The sequence below is a fragment of the Oryx dammah genome, unplaced genomic scaffold (genome assembly GCF_014754425.2).
Source record: "Oryx dammah isolate SB20612 unplaced genomic scaffold, SCBI_Odam_1.1 HiC_scaffold_10, whole genome shotgun sequence".
Lineage (NCBI taxonomy): Eukaryota > Metazoa > Chordata > Mammalia > Artiodactyla > Bovidae > Oryx > Oryx dammah.
The window spans coordinates 78,881,920-78,896,467 of record NW_024070194.1 but is presented as its reverse complement, the minus strand read 5'-3'; the positions used below and the strand labels follow the sequence as shown (position 1 = coordinate 78,896,467).

The 14,548-nt window shown below is 46.9% G+C and overlaps 1 protein-coding gene across 2 annotated transcripts in view; it reads left to right on the top strand.

Moving 5' to 3' along the window:
* Positions 1-14,548, top strand: part of LOC120869183 (SLX4 interacting protein) — a 205,425-nt gene extending 190,877 nt beyond the window's left edge. For both annotated transcript variants that reach the window (XM_040248303.1, XM_040248302.1), the window contains exons 7-8: positions 7,959-8,062; positions 9,154-14,548. In XM_040248303.1, the coding sequence (XP_040104237.1) occupies positions 7,959-8,062; positions 9,154-9,457 (408 nt within the window). In that variant the 3' untranslated portion in view covers positions 9,458-14,548. The remainder of the gene's footprint in view (positions 1-7,958; positions 8,063-9,153) is intronic.

The following is a 14,548-nucleotide window of genomic DNA, read 5'->3' as shown; positions in this document are numbered from 1 at the left end:
TTAGGAAGTGGCTCTGGGACCAGCCATCAAGGGGTCCATTCCTTGGCTTCTGCCCCCTTTGCCTCTGTGCTCCACCCCGCATCCCAGGAGCATGGAGCCCGTTTGATTGGTTCTGAGTGTTCCATTTTCAGCAGATGTGATCATGAGAAATCTAGAGACAGCCACATTATGACTGTGACTTAGGCTGTATATTCTACTAGTCCATGAATTACCTACTTTTAAAATATCCTGGTTGAGTTGTTAATTGTTTTCATTTGGGAGTAAATAAAACAGAATCCTGCTAAAGCTGAAACTCCAATACTTTGGCCACCTCATGCAAAGAGCTGACTCATTGGAAAAGACTCTGATGCTGGGAGGGATTGGGGGCAGGAGGAGAAAGGGACGACAGAGGATGAGATGGCTGGATGGCATCACTGACTCGATGGACGTGAATCTGAGTGAACTCCAGGAGTTGGTGATGGACAGGGAGGCCTGGCATGCTGCGATTCATGGGGTCGCAAAGAGTCGGACACGACTGAGCGACTGAACTGAACTGAAAACAGAATCTGAAGAAACTCGTGTATAAAACCATGAGAAAATGGATCCAACTCTGAAAAGATAAAGACTGCGAGTACCATACTGCTACATTAAGTGTTACTGTGAGAAAAATTCTTAACAACATTGAGGGTCTTTTCTTCCCCTTCTCCCTTTATTGCCTTCATACCCGGCAGGATGTTTTACAGTCCTGGACACAAGCATTTGATGGGATAGCTCTGTCGTACCATCTAACCGGGGCTGAGAGGGGGGCCCGTGCTCCAGGCAGCAGGCAGGCGGTGTGGCTGGTGTGGGCTGTGACACTCGTGCCCACACAGTGCCTGACCTCACGGCCTCCAGGCTCTGTGCCCCTCAGCTGGCACTGATATCCTGGGGGTCTGCAGCATGACATTCCCAGCAGAAGCCACGCTCTCAGGTGAGCAGCGCTCGGTCATGCTGCTCGTCCGCCAGTGGGACGTGGTAACGACAGAACTCCTTGTCTCCCCAAGCGGTTTTGAAGGTGGCATTGGTGAATACACATAAAGCTTCTAAAGCAGGGCCTGGCACTCAGTTTCAGGTTCGCACGTAGTGGCTGATCACTTCTGGCCAGATATGCCTGCTCCAGAGTTATCCCTAACTCCATTACCCACCTAGCCCAATCCAGCTACCACCCTGTGTCTCTGCTTCCCCTGTACTGCAGAACTCCTCAATGGTGTCATCTGCACCTGTGCTGGCCAGTGCTGTGGCCACCAGCCAGATAGGCTGTTAAGCGGGTGAGAAAGTACTGGAAGTGTCTAATACACCCCAGATTTCAAAAGCAGTCCACAAAGGTAAACTCTCTCAGTAATCGTATCTTGATCACTTGTTATGAAGATAACATACAGGTTCCTTGGTGGCTCAGGGATACAGAACCCTCCTGCCAATGCTGGAGACATGGGTTCAGTCCCTGAGTTGGGAAGATCCCCTGGAGAAGGAAATGGCAACCCACTCCAGTGTTCTTGCCTGGAGAATCCCATGGACAGAGGAGCCTGGCAGGCTACAGTCCACAGGGTGTCAAGAGTCAGACAGGACTCGGTGACTAAACAACAGTGTGTTATTGAAATCTGGTGTCATCAATTTCCTGTTTTTCCACTGGTCTCTGGAAGATTCAGTTACCTGCACAGCTCAGGCTATATTTCTACTTGAGAGTCCTTGTCTCCACTGTGCCTCAGCTTCACTCTTGAACCCCTTCCAGGCACACTTAAAATAACACTTCACCAAAAATAACTTTTGTCAAATCACCCTCCTCTAATCACTTTTCAGCCCTAAATGTTCAGCAGGCTTAGACGTGGTTGTCACTGTTGATGAAGCCCTTTCTCCTGTTGGCTCCAGGGATACCAGGTTACCTTGCCTCTTCTCTCTCCTCACTGAAGATTCCCTCCTAGTCTCCTTTCTGAATCCTCCATGTCTTCTCAACCTCTGTTTTCTCACCCAAGGGCACTCCCCCTGGAGCTCATCCACACAAAGCCTTTAAGTGCTTACCACCTCTGTGGACTTCCCAGCTTGGTGTCTGCAGACAGAACTCTCTGGAAGCTGTAGCTTAACCACCTGCTCAGCATCTCCATTTAGACATCCAGGACAGCTCTTAAAGCCTACATACCTAAAACAGGCTTCTTGGTTTCATTTCCCCAAGCCTGCCCCCCGCCACCCCCAGTACTTCCTATATTGGTAAAGGGTAACTTCCCTCATCCAGCTGTTTAAACCAGTACTTCTTGTATTGTTAAAGGGTAACTTCCTTCATCCACAGATCATGGAGTTATCCTCAACTTTTTTTCTTCCTCTCACTCTTTGTATCTAGTCCATCAGCTCATTCTGTTGGGTCTGCTTGATTTCCAATCAAACCACTTCTCACCACCACCTGCCTCCTCCAAGACCTGCCATCCTCGGATGGACCATTACAGTAGCCTCATCACTGGCCTCCCTGCCTCCACCCTCGTCCCTCCATTATACCCAAGGTGATCCTTTCAAAATACCAAGTCTCTTTTCTTGGGATCTTCTAGTGGCCTTACTGTCATCATCAACACATACACACCTACACACGATATTTGTGCACCTCTCCCCTGTTCCCTGATCCCTGCCCCTCTTCTTCATAAGTGGCCCATCCTCCACACAGATCTCTGGGAAAAGCTGTCCTTCGTACCTACCACAGCCCTCCCTGACCACCCAGCAATCCCTTCGAGGTGCATTTCTCGTGACACCGTCATCAGCTGACACTGTCTGTGTGTTTGCTTGCTGTCCTCCCCGCTGGGATGGGGACCCCAGGAGAGGAAGAGCATGTTCTGTGGGTCCATGTACTTTCTAGGTCTAGGTCCTCAAGGACCTCCCGCAGCGCCGGGCCCTGAGGCCAGTGGTGCCAACTGGATGACTCTGCTCGGTTTTCCGTTTTATGCCCTTGTGGGACAGAGTTTAGTGACTCTGCTGGGCATCAGGATCCCTGGGAAACTTGCCTGAAATTCACAAGTCCTCACCCCACCCCACTTTGGAGACCCCAAATGCAGTGGATTCTGGGGTGGACTCCTGCACATTTTTGAACAAGCTCCTCAGGTTATTTTGAGGCCTGACACACCTGGGCCACCCTCTGCCAGATGCTGCCGCAGCGAGCAACTCTACATTGTGTACCTGTCACTCTGCTCTGAGGATCGTACTTCCATGTGTTATCAGCAGTCCTTGAGTCACCTGGGAACCTAAATATAGCTCTCATAGCCCCACCCCAGATCTTGTGAGTCAGAACTTCCAGGGATGGGTCTCAGGAATCTTTTTTTATTTTTTTGAAGCCTCTGAGAGCAGCCAGTCTTCCCACTAGCCTTTGGGAGGCCCAGCTGTGCTGTGTGCACTCCTGGAGGAGGATGTGAATTAAGAGTGAGTATTTTTAATGTCCTTTTAGGCCAGCTTCACTCCCCATCCCTCATTAACCCAACAGTATCCTATTCAAAAGTAGTCGTACTCAAGTAAGTAAATCCTTGATTTGCCCATGATTTAAACTTGCTCTGTAATTTGAACATCCACCAGTGTTTCTAACTATTGGGTTGGCCCAAAAGTTCATTCAGTGTTTCACTGAATGAACTTTTGGGCCAACCCAATATATTTCAACACAGCTCATTCTGGTGGCTACTTTCTTTGTCATCTTTTGTATCTTAAGAATTTAAAATATGTCTCCCAGGTCAGACTGGACAGCACTGGAGGTAATGCCCACCCCACCATACTCAGATTGACCTGCTCAGCCTTCACATTGAACCCGTGCTGGAGCACGTGGCTTTGGCTGTCCTCAACTTCATATGCGTACACTCTGGTCTCCAGAGCATCCCCAGGGGTGGAGGCAGGCCTGACCACTTGCTCTGGGCACCCACATGGGCTGCTGAAGCTGCTGAGGAGGGTGTCTCCGTAATTAGACTTCTGGATCCAGTAGCCTTGCCCTACTGCTGTTTGTTTTTTTTCCTGAAACTGTATGTGTACAGCTTTATAAGCCAACCCACAATCCATGGACAGATGAGCCTGGTGGGCTACAGTTCATGGGGTCACAAAGAGTCAGACATGACTGAGTGACTAACACTTTCACTTCCACAGGTGGAAATTTTTAAAACCACAATCCTCAAAGTACTACCAAAGATAAATAATTGAGAGAGGGGGCTGGCCATAGTTGCAGCATTATATTCCTTAGCTGGACTCCAAGCTAGCATCCAAGTGGTGAGGGATCACTGGTGACTGATAATGGCCCAAAGCAATCCTCTTGGTTTACCTGTCTCCTAAATCCTGAATCCCCGTGGGGTGCACTCTCTGGGTTTTGGACAGCCTGTGCTGTGCTGTGCTGTGCTGTGCTTGGTTGCTCAGTCGTGTCTGACTCTTTTCGACCCCATGGACTGAAGCCCGCCAGGCTCCTCTGTCCAGGGGATTCTCCAAGCAAGAACACTGGAGTGGGTTGTCATGCCTTCCTCCAGGGGATCTTCCCAACTCAGGGATTGAACCCAAGTCTCAGGGACAGCCTACCAGTAGCCTTTTGAAGTATGTTGTGTTTGTCTGTCTTCTTTGCAGATAGTGTTAGGGTCGTTAGTCACATAGAACCTGGAAAGAAGCAATGTCACCCAGGTAAGCCCCGGAGGCACTTGCTACCTTCACAGCCTTAAGAGTCTTGCCTCTGGATAAGCTACAAGTTGCATTTTGATGCCAGAGTGAGACACCATTAGTAATCAGGATGAGTCTGTTTCCAGGTGAGAGCTGCTTCCCCTAGAGTACTTGTTCAGGGCACCGGGAGGCTGCAGTGTGGTGACAAAGGGGTGTGAACAACCCCGGAGATGTGAGAGTGAGAGATTTCTGATGAGCTCTGACAGTTCAAGACCTGAAGGAGTCTAACCTCTTTTTTCCCCTGCCCACCCAGTCTTCATACAAATGTAAATATGCCTCCTTTGACAAATTGACAAATTGCCAAATGTGGTTTTAATTTGTAAGCAGGAGACCCTTCCTTGCCTTTTTCTTTCTTCTTTTTATGTTTGTTTTTCTTTCTTTTTTGGAAAATATGAAGTCACAGGTTTTGCACTTTTTGAGCTGGACATTTCCTTCTGTCACTCTTGCTGTTGTTGTTTTTCTCTTCCGAGGACATTTTCCTCCATTGTTAGAAGAATTCGGGATGAGAGTCCATTGTCCTGTTTTTTAGAGGTGTTTTTGAAGTTCCCATAGGAAATGCAGAGTGCTCTTTAAGCTTAAAAAATGAATAAATAGAGGCAGCGGTTAAATCCAGTGTGAGATGCGAAGAGTGTCTGTATCACGGCCTCCTGTTTTGTGGTCTGTGCCGTATCCATTGTTGTTATTTATGACCCTGTCTCCCTCCATTGTGGACTTCTTCCAGCCTTGGGGAATTTACATCATTCCTAATAGCAAAAGGCTTTCTGGTTCCCACAGAGCTGTTCAAAGCCTGACTCATGCTCCTTATGTTAATTGTGCAGCTCTGAAACTACAGCACTTTACAGGGTGTGGTTGTAAGGGGGGAATCTACTGTACTCACAGGGCGTGTTCAGAAGCGTTTCACACATAAATCTCAATCTCTCCCTCCCTCTCTTCCTCTCTTTCTCTGTTATTTAACTTTTAAACTAACACTTTTGGGTCAACAAACCTAGACAGTGTATTAAAAAGCAGAGACATTACTCTACCCATAAAGGTCCGTATAGTCAAAGCTATGATTTTTTTGATATTCTTGTACGGATGTGAGGGTTGGACCATAAAGAAGGCTGAATGCCAAAGAATTGATGCCTTTGAATTGTGCTGGAGAAGACTCTTGAGAGTCCCTTGGACAGCAAGGATATCAAACCAGTCAGTCCTAAAGGAAATCAATCCTGAATATTCACTGGAAGGACTGATGCTGAAGCTGAAGCTCCAATACTGTGGTCAGCTGATACAAAGAACTGACTCCTTGAGAAGATCCTGATGCTGGGAAAGACTGAAGGCAGGAGGAGAAGGGGATGACAGAGGATGAGAAGGTTGAATGGCATCACTGACTCAATGGACATGAGTTTGAGCAAACTCCAGGAGATAGTGAAGGACGAGGAAGCCTGGCGTACTGCAGTCCTTGGGGTTGCAAAGAGTGGCACACGACTTAGCGACTGAACGACAGGAAGTCTTAAGGGAAAGAAAAGGGACTAGCATTAAGATGCAGTGAAAGCGAAAGTCGCTCAGTCGTGTCTGACTCTCTGCGACCCCATGGACTATACAGTCTGTGGACTTCTCCAGGCCAGAATACTGGAGTGGGTAGCCTTTCCCTTCTCCAGGGGATCTTTCCAACCCAGGGATCAAACCTAGGTGTCCCACATTGCAGTTGGATTCTTTACCAGCTGAGCCATACGGGAAGCCCCAAAATGCTGTATAATCCAATAAAACCAATTGTATTCTGTTCACTAACTCTTAAAACTGACTTGGGTTATAACTAGACCCTGAGTGACATTGGTCCAGGTCTAAAACTCAAGAGAGTTCATGAGAGCAAAAGGTTGGCGCTCAGTGGTGCAGGGCAGTGATTGGACGAAGCTCATAGCATCACTCTGTGGGACATGCAGACATTATTCCAATGTCTGCAGCCTACTAGGCTCTCCGGGGTGTCAGTCTTACTTCCAGTGTAGGTCTGCTGGTACCTTACCAATACCACTCCTTGTGGCAGCAACATTTTACTATAAAATTTGATGGAGAAGGGTACTGAGAAACATACTAGAAATTGAAAGAATTTAACACCTTGTCTGAATTATCTATGTGCTAACCAAAAGGAAACAACTTTCCAAAAGAAAGAAATTGGTCAATAATGATGAGGGTTGGGAGATTTTTACTTTTTATAGCTACTTCTTTATGAAGCTTCCATGTGTAAGGATAGATAGATAACCTAAGAATTATCTAAAACCATGTTAGTGCTGTTATTTTAAGGGGAAAAAAACTCGGGAGTGTTTTAGTAACCAGGAATCTCAAACTCTGGTTTTCGAAGTACCAGTCTTGGTAGGCTGAACTCTTGACATTTTTTGCAAAGGCCATACTCTATTTTTATAGAGAAGATGTAAGAATTCTGAAGTTCATCGGAGTACAGACCACTGTGCCCCCAGGTCTCTCTGGAAGGCCAGGCCCACGGCCACATGGTCGCCTGACTTGGGCATCGTCACATCCCAGGCCTCAGAGCTCTCGGTTCTGGCCGAGAGTTCCCAGATGGCTTGGAGTCACCATCTTGCATGTTTGTGGCACACATTCACGAATGAAACGTGTACTGAGAATCCAAGAGAAGTGGTGGTGTTCAGTTGACAATTTGGGTCCGCCTCTGTGACCCCATGCACTGCAGCATGACAGGTGCCCCTGTCCTTCACCATCTCTCGAAGCTTGCTGAAACTCACACCCATTGCGTCGGTGATGCCATCCAAACACCTCATCCTCTGCCATTCCCTTCTCCTGCCTTCCATCTTTCCCAGCATCAGGGTCTTTTCTAATGGGTTGGCTCTTCACGTCAGGTGGCCAAAGCATTGGAGCTTCAGCTTCAGAATCCATCCTTCTAATGAATATTCAGTATTGATTTCCTTTCAGACTGACTGGTTTGATCTCCTTATAGTCCAAGAGACTCATAAGAGCCTTCTCCAGCACCACAGTTTGAAAGCATCACTTCTTCAGTGCTAAGCGTTCTTTATAATCCAACCCTCAGATCCATACATGACTGCTGGAATAACCATAGCTTTGACTATATGGACCTTTTTCGGCAAAGTGATGTCGTTTTTAATACACTGTCTAGGTTTGTCACAGAACGTTCTAGATTGAAAAAAATTAAAATAACCTAACACTATGTAGTTTCATCCTGTCCTCACCAAACTAAATCTGTTCACTGGGGTATTTGGAGTGGAAATGTTTTCCACCTGTGCAGTTAACAGATTACTGGTTGACTTTGTTGTCTTTCGCAGCAGCCGGGACGAGCTCTCCACGGAGCGACAGGGGATCGTACTGGGTGTGTGGAACAACTACTTCCTCCCGGGGCAGAGCCCAAGAGAAATGTTCTGGAAGAAATGTAGGTCCCGTGGGTTTCCTCTTCTTCTCTCCAAACTGTCTATGTAGATGGGGACCCAACACGAGGGCTAGAATTCAGTAAGAGTGCATAGACCCTAATCACAGAAGCCCCTCAGGCATGGATCCTGTCCAAAGTCACAGAGTTGGGACTTTTCTACCTTCCAGACTTTTTCTCTCGCTTTCTGGACAGTGGGAAACAAGGCCTGGCTTCACAGGTATGTTGCAAGGAGTAATTAGTGACAAGCACTTTGAAGATGAAAAGCACCTGTTGATGGTGTTTCGTACAACTTTCCAAGCAGCCCCGGACAGATTGGGAACCATGCGCTGCCTTCCTCAGGGGCCTTTTCTGACCCTCATGTCATTATAATAATCTTTGAGAGAACGATAGCTGTAGTAAGAATATGAATACATGTATTGGTTTCCAGATGAAAGCTTAACCTAAAGAAATATTTCAGCCTCAATATTTTGAGTTTGGTGGTTCAAGAAACTTCTTTCCATTCACAAGTCTACAAATATATGCCAAAATCTCTGGTCTGTACAGTCTCCCTGGCCAGCTTCTATCCTGCACCTCCAAGTGAATGTCACACAGTACAATCTGCATTATCTGTTGTATGTATGTTATAGAAAAGGGAAAGTTTAGAAAGTTTTTGTGTGTTATAGAAAAGTTTGTATGTGCGTAAAAGAACATGCTTATATGTACACAAACACACACACACACAGAGACTTTGCTTTGTGTATTTGCTTCTGGGGAAAAAATCAATATATCAAATATAGGTAATATTGATATTTAACATCTGAAATGAATGCCTCTCTGCCTTAGTTAAAATATGAACTCCATTAAAATGCCATTGTTAACCAGTGATCAATAAGTAAAGTGTGTCCCAGCGTGTTGGAAACTGTGACAGCTCTTGCTTGATCCAGTCTGCATATCAACAGACACTTGGGATTTTTTGTGAGATTGGCCAGTGGGGTGAGGAGAAGGGAGCTTAACACATGGTTCCTGCTTCAAGTGTAAGAAATATGACATGGGGACTCTGAGGGAAACCTGGCCATCACAGGTTTACAAATCAAAAAATTCTTTGTTTGTTTTAGTGTGAACAGAACTGAGACAAAAAGCAGCGCTGCGAGCGGATCTCGGAGCAACAGGGCCAGTGCGGGAGCATCCAGTGACTCGGCTGCAGAGGGAGCGTGGAGGAGGGGGGGCCGGCCAGCCTCATCCAGCCCCCCGGCCGTGGGACAGGCGGAGGATGACAGGAAGGCGTCTGAGACCCACCAGGGGCTTCCTGCTCTGAAGCTGGAGAAAGGTCATCAGGCCTGGCCAGGAGCAGCAGAAACCTCATCCCAGGGTGCGGTTGCAGACCGGGCTTCTAAGCAGGAGCCTTGTCTGTGGCTGTGAGTCAGCATTCCCCAGTCCAAAGCAGAGTCCACAAGGGGCCGGAGCACCGCAGAAACGCAGGAAGTGCAACCCTGCGGGAGACGCTGACCACCACAAGAGAGTTTCTCTTGGAAGTGATCGATTAGCCCCAAGGGAAATAATAGTGGGAAAAGGAAAGCTGCCAGGGTCCTGCCAACTTGAGAGCTGTCAGATCCGGGGTTGCTTTTGAAACAAGATTTGGCAGAAACTGCATCTAATGAAGAGTTGCATGTTTTGGAAAACTCTCTCCTCCAGACATCTTACGAAAAATAAGCCCAGGGCAGGCACAACTCAGCCACAAACAATGAAAGCTTAGCTCTGACTCAGGGCAGCCCAACCAAGAAAAGAAAAGAGTGGAAGCAGTTACTTGCTCACAGAAGAGGATTGCAACCTCGTCGTGGAGGATGTCGTGACCAGACCTGGGACAAATGAGCAGTGTGCCTAGAAGCCATGACTTACAGGAATTCAAATGATCGTTTTCAGTAGAAGTTACATACCTGTGTTGGGCTTAACTTTCAAACCAGCAGCCTCCAGGAGCTTGTTCTGACAGCACTGCTCCTTTCTGGTTCACACTTTAACTTCAGAAACTTACTTTAGTGATAAAGAACCATTGGCTTTGTTGGCAGCAACAGCGTCCATAAAGGAAGCACATGAAGAAACCAGTGGTGTGCCTCGTCACATCCCTGGATGAAGCCCGCAGTGACCGTGGTGCTTTCTTTGCCGGCCAGTCCTCCTGCCCTGCAGCCTGAGTCAGGCAGCAGTGGAGCAACAGGCTTGCGGGTCACCCCATCTGTTTGCGGCCCCAGCGTCATATCTGAAAGTGTGTGAGAAAGGCAGAGCCTGGGCCCCACCCAGACCTACAGAATCAGAAACTGGGTGATTCTGAAACATGCTCAAGTTTGGCAACCCCCGGGCTAATTGCAGACCCCCTGGGATTGATTTCCTGCAGCCTGACTGTCCTGGCCCCTAGCGCATCAGCAGGGCCCACGTGTGGACATGCAGCCGTCGTGCCCCCTCAGACTTAGGAAGCACCTGGCTCAGGGTGTGAAGCGCTGCTCCCAGGTCCTTAAGCATGGTGGCCACAGCGCCCTGGGAGCTGTGACTGCACCAAGAGTTGCAGGACATTCACATACAGTTTGGCCTGACATTAGGGAAGACGTCAGAGAGGCTTGTTCTTTCTTGTAGTTCAGGCATGTCCCTACCCCTTGCCCCTGCCCCCACCTTTAAGACTCTGGTGAAGTTCAGAACAGATCCAAGCCCGAGGGGAATTCAGTGGGCAGAGTTTGCAGTTCCCCACTTGGAAGGCTGCACGGGCAGCTTAGATTTCACACCAGGAGCCTTCCATTTGCAGGCTCACCCACTGTTTTCTCCAGTGGGCTTGCTGAAATGTCATGTCGTGAATCATAGCAATGACTTATTTTGGATGGACAACTACAGTAGATTTTCTTAACCAAGTTTTATTCTGAAATAATGAAGGAAACTATATTCAAAGGCCACCCATCAAATGTGTCTTTTTTTCCTGCTCAACATTGGGTGGTCCTTTGAAGTAATACCTCCTGCCTAGTAACACGGAAAATCAAGATATTCCCCAAAGTGTAGGAGTTAGCAAAAAAAAAAAAAAAAAAAAAAAACAGAAAAAGACCAACAAAATAAAAGAATATGGAAATAGATACAGTGTAAGTTCATGCTTAAGACTAATTAGTGGTTTCTTTCTCCCAGCTCATTCTGTCCGTCCCCAACTCTCCTTTCCTTAGATTGTAGGGCAGGACTCCTGAAGAGGCAGTGAATTTCATGGCACCATTTTGAGTCATGAAGCTAAGTCTTCCTTGCCATGCCTGGCTGCAGATGCAGGCCCTCTTCTTTGATGCTCCAGACTCTTCTGGAGACTTCTTCCCTTCTTGGGACCCCAGCCTCAACATCCCCACCAGGAACATGGCCCTGCCTACTGACGTCTCTCCCTCTTCCCTCCTAGCTCTTAATCCTGCCCCAGGTGACACCATTCACTGGGCTCCACAGTAGAGGAGGTAGCCCAGCAGAATACCAACCACAGTGGAGCGGAGTCTACTCCTCCAGGAAGTGCAGACTGCACAGGGCAGAACCCTCCTGAGGAGGTGATAGAACATGGTCCGGCCTGAGCCCCATCTCTGAGTCACCCGTTTCCTGGGTGCTTGTCACTGAAGAGGGGCTCACAGTGTGTCGTTGAGTCTTAAACAGAAACAGTTGTTGCAGTAGTTTAAGCAGAGAGGGCACAAAATAACAACCCAGGCAATAGGCCAAGAAACAGTGAGCTCCCTGGAAGAGTCTGGAATAAGGAAGAGCCATCCCAATAGCTGCTGCCTGCCCCAGAACTAGGGGAAGCTGTTTGAACTAGAGGCACCAGAGAAAGTTTTTATCAGGTACTTGTATGTTTAATGATTATCTTTCAAGAACATTCTTGGCTTTAGAGTTTGGTGTGTTTGTGGATATGATGATGACTGAGTTTGGGACTTCCCCTCTCCCAGTGCGGGGCACATGGGTTCAGTCCCTGGTCGGGGAACTAAGATCCCACATGCCGAGGGGCAACTAGAGAAGGCCGTGTGCCGCAGCTAGAGAAAACCTGTGCAATGCAGTGAAAAGCCAGTGCGGCTGAAATTTAAAAACAGAAAAGTTGTTTAACAGCTGTGTCATTGCACTTTTGGCTGTAGATCAGGAGGGTCTTTCTCTCAGCCTTCATGTACATGGGTTTTAACAGTATTAGCAAAGGGACCAACTTTCCGCTTCTGCACAGGGGCATGTGTTTGAGGAATTTCGCCTTTAAGCATTTTCCTTCCACATGTCTGAAACACCCCTGGTTCTCTTGTTTCTTGAGTGGTTGTTTGATTCTTTGGATATTTGGAAGTTCAGAGGGGAAAATGGCTGCCAGTTTTTTTTGTTGCTTATTAGGTGGGAAATGAAGACTTGGTTCTCTACTGCTGGAAGTGGGTGTGTTTTGATATTCTTGATAATCTTAGTAATTCATCTACAAATCTGAGACTTCGTCAGTATTCTTGGTTAAAAGGAATAAGTTCTTCAGCCACTCACTTAATAACCCAAATTAAATGTATATTCAAGTTCCTGTAACTCTGATGCTTGGAAGAAATATGGATCCTATTGATTAATGTTATAACTTGAACTCCCTAACTTTCTCAGTGTCATGGCTTCTAATTCATCTCCATGTGCTTCCAAATGACTTTTTAATAGATTGGTTTTTTTTTTATTAAATATTCATGAATGTCTGAGAACAGTCAATGTGACTTTTCTTCCACATTTTTCTTTTCTTTGCTTCTGGAGGTTACCTGTCATCCAGCCATGCATATAAATTGTGAAATGCAAAGGAGCAAACTTTAGGGCAGAGAGGAATAAATGTTAACAGCTTTTGTTCACTCATTTTAAATGAAAAAGTGGGAAAATATATTTCATTTTATAAAAAGCAAGAGTCCCAAAAGCCCTCTGAAGTTTTATTTATGAAGAACATAGCTTCTCTCTAAAAATATTTCTCAGGATATATCTTGAAAACATCAATGGGATCAGTTTGTTTGCTTTCAGTGTCTTATTTGGACTTTAACCTGAATTGTGCATGTTGGTGGCCTTTGACTTCAGGCCGAGCTGGGAGAGGGCAGCACACAGAAGGGAAGGGAACCATCACAGCAGAGTGCTGGGGTCACGGCGCTGCCGTCCCGTGGCCTCGAATTCACTCCGGGCAGGCCCCACTGCAGTCTAACACAGTTCTGGTGACTGGTCCTCCCTTGGCTTTCCTGAGAGCCAGCACCGCTCTCCAGCATGCTGTGCTCCGGCTTGCATATAGAAATCCTTTTCATTTCTTCTTTTCTTTCATGAGGAAATCTCCACGCATGGTTTGTCAGGACAGGAGAGTTCAAACCTTGTTATTGAAATACAAATCAATTGAAACGTGTTGGAACAAGTAGGGAAACAAAGTTAAGCTGATTTCTGTTCAGCAGTTTAAAGTCTTCTTCGGTACCAAATAAATTAAGCGTTGTAAAGTGAAGTTAATTCGGATAATCACTCAGGGCAGAGGTCTAACCATATAGATCATGGGTATTACAATTTATGGTATAATTAGATCCTCAGAAATCTGCACAACTCCCTCTCAGTTGGTTTCTGTGTTTACTTAACGAGACACGGAACAAATACGTGTCAGTGTGTAGCTGAACTGAGGGGACTTGAGTGGATGAAGTTACTGCCTTTAACTGTCAAGAACTACTCAGTTTCAGGGTCGGATTTAAGCATGTAAGTTGTGTTATGCAGCATGATTGCCATTACAGTTACTTATTAAAAATCTTGTTAATTAAACAAATCAGTAAAATGAGGAAAACCATACATTTGATCCCAGAGCACCTGACCAGGCAACTAAGGGTGTGTTTGTTTTGTTGTTTTTTTTTAATTGTGGCTGCTCTGGGCCTTCACTTCACGGCAGCATTCAGGCTCTTCATTGCGGGGTGCAGGCTTTCCTGGTTGTGTCACACGGCCTTCCCTAGATGTGGCACTCAGGCTTAGTTGCCCCATGGCACATGGGGTCTTAGTTCCCCAACCAGAGCTCGAACCCACGTGTGCTACCTTGGAAGGCAGATTCTGAACCACTGGACCAGCAGGGAAGTCCCCTAAAGGTGTGGATTGACAGAGCCCCAGAGTAGATGTTCTTCAGTCAAGGGAGACATCCAGTCACTGCCTTCATCACCAGGCGAGCTCTCTTCTCCCACTGACCTCACTCTCTTGTTTGGTTTCAGCTACTAAAATAGTTTGCCTGGTGGCTCAGGTGGTAAACAGTCTGCCTGCAATGCAGGAGACCTGGGTTCAATTCCTGGGTCTGGAAGAGAATGGCTACTGGAAGGGAATGGCTACTCACGCTGGTATTCTTGCCTGGAGAATCCCATGGGCAGAGGAGTCTGGCGGGCTACCGTCCATGGGGTCGCAAGAGTTGGACACAACTGAGCGATTAACACACTAAAATAGTTTCAATGGTTGTGCATTCCTAAGGGATGAAATTAGTGTGTAGTTGTAAATGAACCTATTTCATGAATAAAAAATAAAATTGTT